General features: G+C 22.7%; 1 protein-coding gene across 5 annotated transcripts in view; it reads right to left on the bottom strand.

Moving 5' to 3' along the window:
* Nucleotides 1-3,812: 3,812 nt before the first annotated feature.
* Nucleotides 3,813-11,598, bottom strand: part of LOC129618569 (putative uncharacterized protein DDB_G0291608) — a 91,334-nt gene continuing 83,548 nt past the window's right edge. Inside the window, exons 2-4 of one of the 5 annotated variants that reach the window (XM_055533395.1) lie at nt 9,921-10,742; nt 7,964-9,838; nt 3,813-4,707 (exon numbers count right to left, since the gene is read on the bottom strand). In XM_055533395.1, the coding sequence (XP_055389370.1) occupies nt 4,646-4,707; nt 7,964-9,838; nt 9,921-10,742 (2,759 nt within the window). In that variant the 3' untranslated portion in view covers nt 3,813-4,645. Of the gene's footprint in view, nt 4,708-7,078; nt 9,839-9,920; nt 10,743-11,598 lie in introns of those variants that run through there. The other 4 variants (XM_055533391.1, XM_055533392.1, XM_055533393.1 and 1 more) reach the window with 4 other exon arrangements.

Genomic DNA, 11,598 nt, shown 5'->3' with positions numbered 1-11,598 from the left:
TTTTAAAATTTTAATATTATGTATGCATACATGGTATTAATTATAATTTTAGAGTACATTATTGTGGAAATTACAAAAACAATTAAGGATAAATATGAGCAATTTACCTTATATGATAAAATTTATAATTGAAAGATGCCTAAATAAAAAATGCCTAAGGAAACCATTATTCATCTGAATTTTCTTTTTAATGTAACAAGTAAATTAAACGAATATTAATATTAAAATTGTAAACTGTGTTTTATCATTCTGGTATTTATGCAATTTTAATGGAATAAATAGCTATAGGATTTTAACGTGCTATAGGATTTTATAACTGTAATAAGAATACACTATTGGAATATACATAAATGAATTATAAAATTTTACGATGTTAAGAAATTTAAACTCTAGGAGTTTAAAGGCATACATAGCTATCTATTATTTTTCATATTTTATTATTTTCATAAATTTTGTGACCAAAACTATAATGTACTCAATTTATATAAAAAAAAAACCTGACATACATAAGTAATTATATTTTAATGTACTATTCATAAAATAATTTTATATTTTATTATTATTTTTTTTTATACAAAGACACGTTGTTCACGTATTTCTAAATAAATATTCCTTATATAATATAACATGTAGTTTATCATTTTTGTTTTTTATTATTATTATTTTCTTTGGATTTTATAAATATTTGTAATGCAAAAATATTTTTTAATAAATGAAATTATAAAAGAAAACGTTTTTTTTGTTTTTTTGTTTTCAAGCGAAATATTTTTATTTAATAAATATTTATTTGGTTTTAATTTTTTAAAAATTATTTTCAGACTTTATAATGTACATTTTACATATTTACCAAACATCTACTTTCTTATTTACGTTTTTTTTCCTATTTAATAATTAAATTTTACTCATTCTTTAACTTAAATTACAATTTTTATAATTTATTTATTTTTTATTATGTATAATATAATATGTACGTAATGTAAATTAAAATTCTTTCAAATTTAGTTTCTTTTTTCCTAAAATATATTTTTATTTTATATAATATAGTAAATGTGTATTAATATAGAATATATCGATTTATCTGGTCACAATTTTTATATTTTTCTTCTTTTTTTTAGCATATTTCAAAGTAATGAACATAAAATAAATTTATTTTGCTTTTTTCTTTTTGTTTTAACTCCCTTAATTTATTTTAGTTTTACAAAACAATTTTTTAATTTTAATTTTTTTTAACTTTTTTTTTTTTTTGAGTAAATTAATTTTTTTTTTTTCAGTTTATCACAGATTTTTAAAAATTAAAAAACGCTAAAATGTTTTAAAACCTTTAATTTCATTTTTTTTTTGTTCCTTTTTGAATTTTTATATTATTTTAAAAATCAAATGTTTGGAGCTTAATAAATTTTGTTGTCATTCTTTTAAATATTAATTATTTTAAGTAATATATTAATAATTTCAATTCTATATTTTTTAATAATTATTTTAATTGTAAGAGTTATTTTTAAAATTTTTTCAATTATCTTACATACATATATATTTTTATCGTAGTTAATTACGCTATTGTAAATAATTGAAAAATAAAAAAAATTTGAGTCCTGGTTATTATTATTTAATAAAATATAATATAGGAATTTTGTAGAATATCGAAAATTATAATTTGATAAATCATATTAAAATTAGTGTATTCTTTATTATTTGCTTTTTTTTCAATACATTAGTATAAAGGGTATCGTAAATTGATATTATTGATACACAAGAGTAATGTTCTTGTTTGCAGTGATTGTATTTAAGTCAGAATAATAATAAATTTGATTTTTTTATTAATTATAAAATAAATATTATTAAAATATTTAAATAAAATAATTGTTCTGTTTGCTATTATCATATAAAATTTCTTCAAATATTAAACAAAATTAATTAAATGTGTTGTGTTTTAAATAGAATATATTTAATGGTAATAAAATGATTTTAAATTTTATAATATTTATTTAACAGATTTTTGAATTCAATAACTCAAAAACATCTTAATTCAAATGTTCAAAATTTTCTTAAAATTAGGTTAAAATTTTCAAAATTTTCGTCTTTTTTAACTTTCACCATCTTTAAAATTAGTGCATATTTTAAATTAATATTATTTTCCAGGAATATAAAAAGAAAATTTTGAATAAACCATTGTTCTACTACTATTTTATTAAAATTGTTTCTGTTTAGAAAACTTTTAAAAAATTTTTATTTTCCAAAATTTGAATTGCGAAAAATATTTGGTAGGTATCAAACTAAAAGGTCCTTTTGTCACAAAATGAATTGTATACATTAAGTATACAATTCTTTTTGTAAAATAATATAATAAAAAAATAAACTAAACAATAAATAATATCAGGTCCAGCACCCTCATTTAATATAAATTTTAATACCTATTTGGTATTATTTATTTAATTATTAAATTATGATTTAAATCAAAATCAATAGAAACGCTTAAAAAGATCCTGTTGGCTTAAAATAAAACAAAATTATTCTATATATTTATAAAATAATAATTACGATATTGATTAGATTCATTGATTCATTATAATAAATTATACTTTATGCGTGATACCTTCATTAAAATTATGTTCTGGTTAATAGAATTAAAAGCTAATATGTATTTTTACATCTGTTTTTTTTAATATTAGTTCAATTTTCTTAACAACTACATTTTATGTACATGCAAACATACATATTATGTCTCTTATTAATTCTAATTGTATTAAGAAGACTATTTTTTTTTATAATTTGTTATATATTTTGTAATATTTTAAAATTAATTTGTTTCTCTGTTTTTAAATATTTTTTTATGAATATTGTTTTTTTTTTCTTAACTATTGCAGGTTTGGTTTTTGTTTAATTATTTAAAGACTTCAAATTTTATAATTTAAATTATAAAAATTTTGGCTATTTGTCTTTTGGATTATTAAAGGCGTTAGTGTTTTTGAATTAATTTTATTTTTTAATTAACATAATTTTTTACTAAAATTTCCTTATTTTTGTCTTAACGCAATTTATAAAGATGTAGATGAAAATATGTAGGTATCTCTACAGCAATTAATCACAAAATTTTAAAAATTAAAATAAACATAGTCTCTTGAAAAGAAGGTCATTATTTGTAATTATGATGAATTTAACTATTATTTATTAATATTTTAAGAAATTCAGGTAAAGGAAAATATTTTAATATTTTATATTATTAATAATTATTATTAATAGTTATTATAGGTATGTTTAAGTTTTTTTTTTTTAATTTTAATTTCATAATTTTTATTTACCATTAAAATTAATTAAAATAATTTGAATTTAAAAATGGAATTGTCATTGATTTATAAAAAACGATAATCAATAATGAAATTATAATATTCGAGGGACATGAAATTTATTAGAAAAGAGTACATTACTTGAAATATGTCCTATCTGCAATATAAAATTGATTGTATTACGATTCATAAATAAAATTCACGCTTATATTATTATTAAGAACGACATTTTGACTCTAAACTTGTCTTCACTTTCTTGATTGAAATATATATATTATAATTATAATATAATTCAAATTAAGGAGTTTTCTTTTCATTCAATTTTTACATTCATATTTCTGTTTTCTATATGCATATATATTTTTTAATATACGACTTTAGAAAATTATAGTTTCAATTTATATACCTAAGTGGGACTCAAATTCTAACCTAATTTATATTAAAAAATAACTAAAGAAAAATTAGTTTTCCAAATTCATTTAAATTTTAGTTTTGTATTCAATTGAAAATTAATTCATCTAAGTGAAACTTTTAAGACAGAAGATGTTTGAATTATATTCATGTTTTATTTTAAGTAAAAAAAAAAATAGTAGCTAAATAAAATTAGAATCAATTCTAGTAGCTTAAATTTATTTATCAATTTCAATTGATAACCAATTTTAAATAACTATTTTAGAATTAAAAAAGTTACAGATTTTTAATTTTAATTTTCATACCTAACTAGTTTTAATTTCTTTTTTCCATGCGTTAATAAAAAAAATTATAATCTTCTAATTATTTAAAAAAAAAAAACACAAAACGTTTTACAGTCACCTAAATTTCGATCACAAATTCTATGTAAAATAGACATTTATTTTTAAATGCCTCTAAATTTGAATTAGAAAAACAAAAAGATAAAAGTTAAGTAACCAGTCTTTAACATTGTTTTTTAAACATTGTTTTATTTTTAAAATTTAAAATTTATTCTTTTCATTTTTATCTTACACATTATTTCTACAAAATATGTGTTTTTATCTTTTCCAAATTTTCCTACATTTGCATTACAATTTTTACAAATCTTTTCCTCTTTTTTTTTATAATTCAAGCATTCCCTTTAATATCACGACTTTATTTCCAAATTTATATTTTACCTAAAATTATTATTTAAATGCTAATATTATTTTATTATTATTATTTATTATTTGTATTTTATTTTTTTGAATTTTGTGTGTGTGTGTAAGTACTTAATATCTAGTTTATTGTATTACTTTTTTTTTATTAACATTTCAACATTTAATTAAATTATTTATTGTAAAAGGATTAGTTAATTGCATATCAAGATATAATTTTAGTAGTTAATTATTATTTTTATTAAATAATTGTTGTCATAATGCAGAATCTTCACTACTATTCGTTCGTGATAAATTATTGCTGTGTTGTTTCTCATCTAAAAAATACAAAAAACGGAAAATTAAAAAAGAGAATTATTTTCATGATTAATTATTTATAATATTATTAATTTACTGAAATTAATGTGAATCAGATTTTTTTTTGTTGAGTTAAAAAAAAAACTTTGAGCAATTATGTATATGCATAAATTCAACGGTCAGTGCTTCAAAATTCTTCAAATGCTATTCGCTTATAATTTCAATTTTCATAAAATTTAATGAATATGCAGGACAAAAATATGTACATCTGTTATTTAATGTTCGACACAAATACCATTCATTGTAACTCTGCATGATTAGTAAAAGTATATTAAACCCTCTTCTATTCTTCATGAAAGTTTCATTAATCTTAAAATTCCTCTTAATAATTATTCTGTTCTATATTATTACATTTATCTCCCTAATAACCATTATTACATAAGAATTTTTTAATTTTTTCGTCTTCAAGTTCATCTTTATATGAAAGAGAACTTCACAGAAAACTCAGTTTTGGCTAAAATGGCCAAATTTTGTTATAAATATTTACTATTAAAATTTACTTGTATAAAATCTCATAAAATCTCTTCAGACAACCTTTTTCTTATGTTTAAGAATAAAAAATAACTTTTTTCGAATCAAAAAAACAATTCAAACCATAAAAATTATATTCAAAAAAAGGAAAATTTAAAATCTAAAAAAAATTAAAAATTAAAATAAATAAAATCAAATTATAAGTATAATATACATTCATTTTATTTTTAATCATAAATTTTCAATAAAATTTTGTATGTATGTGTATTTTATCTATATTTCTAAATTATTATTTTTTATTTTTTTTTTCTGTTTTTAGCTTTTTCGTTATCCTTTCTAATTAATATTAGTTTATTTCAATTTTTCTTTTGCAGTATGAATTTTAATAATAATTTTTATTTATATTTGTTTTTTTAGTCAAATTTATTTTTTATAATATAAGTGCAACGAAAGTTTTTAAAGAGAAAAAGAAGGAAAATACTTAAATTACATACTAGTTTTAAGATTTTACAATTAAAAAAATAATAATAAATTTATATAACTTAACAAATATTAGAAAATAATAAACATTTAAAAAAAAAATACATAACTACAAAAAATTTCATAAAGTACGTATTTATGTGTCACAAAACATTACAATTTAAAATAATAAAAAAAAAAAATACATTGAAAATTAAAAATATTAATTAAAATTTAATTACAAAATTAAGGAGCTTTTGTTAAAACTAAAACAGCAGTAAACAAAAGGGACTTGAAAATATTTAATTTTACAATTTTTGTTTTTAATTTTTACACTTAAAATACATCTTGCTGAATTTTTGTTTTAAAATTTTTTTGCTATTAATTTTTATAATTTTTTTTTTCTATTCAAATTTTTTTGATTTTTTATTTGAAGTTATTTTAAATTGATTATTACTACGTTTTTGATTATATTTGTTTTATTTTGATTACTAAAATCTAAATTTAATTTTTAAAAATCGCGTTTTTTAAATATAATTTAAAGAAAATCTATATGATATCTAAGGATATTCACGTGAATTGCATATAAGACGTGTAACGAAAAGAATATGAATTTTATGAAACAGTTCAAATTTCTTATCTCTAATAATGGGGCACAATTTTTAAAAATTGGCAAGCCAAAAATCTGGTCGCTTCAAAATGTTTTCATCTAACATATTGACTTTTATAATATTCAAACAAAATAAGTTAAATAATTTTGATTACACCAAAATATGGGCACCTCGAAAATTTCTACTAAGTAAACTATTTTAACAAAATTGGGTTGGTATTAAAATTTTAAAAAATTAATCGTCAAATTTTAATTTTATAAATTGTAAAACAAAACAAAAAATTAAATAGAAATTTCTAAAAAAAATTCTTATAAAATAACAAGAATAATAAAATAAAGGAAATTTTAATGCAAAAAAACAAAAAATTTTTTAAATTTATTGCAAAAAAATATTGCAAAATTTTGTGATATTGCACGAACACGTGAAATATCCTTAATCTTAGTCAAAAACAGAATTTCGATTTAATATTTTTTTTCCTAAAAGTTTTTTTTTTTGGGGGAAATTCTGTAATTAAAATATATATTTAATTTGTTTTCTTCGTGCTAATAAAAAAGAATTTATAAATAGTTATAAAATTTAATTTGAATTTAGAATAAAAATTCATAAAATGAATATTTTAGATGATTTTAATTTAAACATTATTTTGGTCAAAAGAATGAAATACATAATTATGTTTAATTAAAATTAAATGTATTTGTAATAAAAATTTTGTTTAAAAATTTATCAAGTTCAATTTAATTCAGGAATCTACAAAAAAGAAATAAAATGAAATTCAGAAAATTATAGCTATTGTTAAAACTTTTTTATATTCTTAGTAATAAGAAAATTTCTAACTTTTATTATTAAAATTTAAAAATTAATTTTTATGATTTTTTATTTTAAAATCTACATTAATCACTTCTTATTTAAGTGAATTTTATTTTTATTAAGTGTTAAATTTTTTGAAAATTTTTAATTTTATGCATATTTTTATTAAAATTATAATATTTAATAATAAACTAAAATATTACTATAATAAAGTAATATAATTAAAACTTTCAAAAAAAAAACTTAAAAAATAAAATTTTTGCTTATTAAACTAAATTAGAACAAAATTAGAACAAAAATAATAAATTTTTAATTATGTACTATCGACTTGTATCTGAATTTTTAGTATTACTAGCTACAATTGTTGAAATTTCTTCGTTTGCTTTGGAAACTGTACTAAGACTTGTTGCTTCTAAGGATTGATGGTCATTATCTTTTTCAACAGAGATTTCTCCTAAAGGAGAATTTTGATTATTATTATTTTTAGCTTGTGTAGTGTTATCATCTGAATTTATATTACCCGTAATTATATTACTACTATTACTATTATTGTTATTATTGTTATTATTATTATTATTATTATTATTATTATTACTATTATCGTTACTAGTATCAGTAGAAATTTTTATTTTCTCTTCAAGATTTTCACTATTACCACCTACATCTGAAGATGTAATAATAATATTCTTTGGCGGTGGTGAAGATGATGATATTATGTTACTACTACTATTATTACTATTGTTATTATTTTCTTTAATTACATGGGGGCCACTATTTTCTGAACTATTTGAATTATTTGTTCCCAATGAAGATGAAGTTTTTGAAGAATTGTTATCAATATTCGTTGTAGTTGATGATATGTTATTACCTGTATTTGTATTTAATGCTAAACTTGTTGAATTTGGAGAATTTCTTGATGTTTTATTATTATCATCTTTAATAACATCTGACTCCATCGTACCTGTTAAATTTGTTTGTTGCTGTTGTTGTTGTTGCTGCTGTTGTTGCTGTTGTTGCTGTCCATTATTGCTACCACCTGAACTGACAGATGGTGGTTGTGAATTGCTATTTGGTCCTAATATACCAACTTTCACATCATCTGATGGTGTTTTGCGTTGCAAATCGTTAATATCTTTAACTGTTGTTGGCATTAAACCCTCTTTACTTGAATTTGATGAATCACTTATTGTTTGACTACTTTCACCACCATTAATTTCATGAGATATTGATGGTGTTGTACGGTTATTTGTATTAGCACCAGAACCTAATTGATTAATAGAACTATTATGAACAATTCTATCATTATTATTATTACTATTACTACGATCACCTCCAGTTAAATCTAATGTTGTTGGTTCATTATTATGACTTTTGTTACCATCGTTACGAGATATTACTGTTGGGCTATTTGATGTTGTTCTACCACTACCATTTTGAGATGCATTTTTAATTGTAGGTGATGGATTTGTTCCATGATGATTATGTGTTAGGGATAATGGCATAGAACTTTGATGGGCAGCTGATATTTGACTTTGAGTTGTTGTAACGGGAATAGAATGTGAAATTGATAATCCTGGATGATGTGCTATAGATGATATTGTCGAATGATGTTGCTGTACAGATGGATGATGACCCATATGATGGGAATAGTACATTGAATTTGATAAAGAATTATGACCGGAACTTGTTGAAACTGCTGCAGCTGCTATCGCTGAACTTGTATGCTGTTGATGAGCTGCAGCTGCTGCCGCCAGTTGTTCAGCTTGCTTCGAAGAAGCATGTTGTTGTTGTTGCTGCTGTTGTGCAGTTGATAAATTTATACTGTTTGAATGAGTTGATGAACTGGAATTAGCAGCAGAAACAGCTGTTGCGTGTTGTTGAGCATGTGCTGTGGTTAAATGAGGCGATATATGGGGATGTGTTAGATTTAAGCCAGGGTGAGCTGACAAGCCTAAAGCAGCTTGCTGTAAGCTCAGACTTGTTGCAGGATTTGTTAACGCTGCCATGCTTGGATGTGATAGCACTCCTGATGTAGAATGACTTAAGCTTAAACTTGTCGGTGGCGGTATATGATGTGGTAGACCAGGTGGCCCGTGAGTTAAATTAGGTAAAAGACTAATATTTAAACCTGCTATAGCAGCAGCTGAATGTGGACTTTGTCGTTGCGCCGAGGAATGATAAGGTAATGACGGTATACCATGCAAAGATGTTTGTGGTGGTCTTAAACCTAGCGCCAAAGGATTCATTCCCATCGAAATTATATTTCTATTTAACGGAGAATATATTTGTGGCGAGAAATGATGATGCTGAGCTGCTAGCAGTCTTTCTCTTTCCCGCTGCTCTTTTTCTTTTTCTCTCATTTCTCTTTCTTTTGCTTCACGTTCTTTTTCACGTTGTTCTTGTTCTCGTTTTTCCCTTTCTAATTGCTCTCGTTTTTCGCGCTCACGCTGCTCTTTCTCTCTTCTTTCTCTCTCCTCTCTTTCACGCATTTCCCGTTCTTTTTCGCGTTGTAACTCTCTTTCTCGTTCTTCTTCACGTAATCTATGCTCTTCTAATTTCATTCGCTCATGTAAACTAGGATGAACTCCCAATGATGCTGGTAACATTGAATATAAATGAGAGTATGGTGCAGCCATTGGGGGATAAAGCGGATGAGCATGTGGATGTGCATAATGAGGACTAGCACGTAATAAACCCTGAAATCTCGGGTCATGAAGATATTGTTCGGGATACAAAAACATTCCTAAAACAAAAAAAAATTAAATTATTAAAAAATTAAAAATTTAAAATACCGAATTTATTTCAAAGTGCATTAAAAATACTACCTGGAGGAATGCCGGGTAAACCAGAAAAAGGTGGATAAGCATCCAATGGAAAATGTCCAGCAGGATGTAAATGACGATTATCTTCCGATCTGTAGGGTTGAAAACCACTTCGTGCCAAGAGATCGGGTTGTATTTGTGGTGCAACGGCATTTAAGCGAGCAATTTTTTCTGCTGGAGTTGGCGATGGTATGGATGTGCGTTGTTTCTTTGCTACACTACCACGATCATCTATACTTTGACTGTTACTGCTAACACCAGTTACAGTATTTCCACTAACTGTTCTAACATCTAAACGAGAATCAACATTAGCTGAAGGAACTCTTTGAATGTTAGTATTATGTCCATTATTATTATTACCAGATGAATTATTATTTGCACTACCAGTAGCCTCACGACTTGAATTTAATGATCGATCACGTGCTGAACTACCAGTAACAACGTTTCCACCACTTGTTATAACTGCATCCTCATCTTCTTTACAATCAGCTTGTTTTGCTAAATTTCTTAAAGCTGATGCAAATGGTCCACGTGCACTTGTATTATTTGAATTTTGATTATTACCACTACCATTTGTACCACCTCCACCAGGATTAGCTGATTGAGATAAAATTGCTTGTTGTTGTGTACCAATAACAGCCGATGGTACACCAATATGATTAGAACTTATCACATGATTGCTTATTGCATGTGGATTTGAAGAAATTTGAGACTGTGTTGAATTAGTACCAACACCAGCTGTTGCTGGTGATTGTAAATGATGTGGTGATGTTATTAATGGTGCTGGACTTGTTGCTGGACGTTTTTGTCCCGCTTTAGGTGGTACTAAAATTATAAAAATAAAATTTTATTAATTTATCAGTTAAATTTTTTAATTTTTCTTTTTTTCTTCAAAACTTATGTACAAAATTGAATTATTTCTTTGCATTATTGACATTAAGATAGATAAGATTATTATAGGAAAATATTATTGAATAAAATAATTTAATAGAAGAAGTTATATTGCAAATTATAATTAACAAATTTTAATATACTCAATAGATGTACACTCAAACTGTTCACAGTTTAACAGTTAAAATTACTTAATTAAATTTCCTTATATTATTGTTTTAGCTAGAAAAGTTTTTTGAAATAAAGTTAAGTATTCACAAAATATTAATAATATTGCTTATTAAATTTCAAATGAGTGCTTTTATTTCAATAATTTTTATACTCAATTATATTTTATGTTAAGTTTTATTTTCATATCACTATGCATATTCCAAAAAATATCCAATTAAATCAACGTAGGTACTTCTTTAAAATTACATGAAAATTTTAACCTTGTGATAACATTAATGAAATGTTGATGGGGTTGGTGTTTTTTAGTGAATCGGAAAATAATCGGTATAATGATAACGATTTTAAAATACATGATCGGCATAAAATAAAATTATTTTCTGATGATGATAAAATTTGATGATTCTAAAAAATATTTACAGTTATGTATTTGACGTTGTTTTCAGATACTCGTATAAATACTCGTATGTATATGCATAAGTTTGTACAATTTGTGTGTATATATATTGCAATGGCTTCAATCATGAGAATTAAAATATATTTTGAGCGAAATATTACAATTAATTTTTAAAATCTAAATTACATACGATATTACTAAAAGGTTTTTATATTTTCAAAAATT

Source organism: Condylostylus longicornis, unplaced genomic scaffold, assembly GCF_029603195.1.
Source record: "Condylostylus longicornis isolate FDR11 unplaced genomic scaffold, ASM2960319v2 ptg000009l, whole genome shotgun sequence".
In the NCBI taxonomy this organism is placed as follows: domain Eukaryota; kingdom Metazoa; phylum Arthropoda; class Insecta; order Diptera; family Dolichopodidae; genus Condylostylus; species Condylostylus longicornis.
The sequence above is the reverse complement of the archived record's forward strand: the minus strand, read 5'-3'. Positions and strand labels throughout refer to the sequence as shown.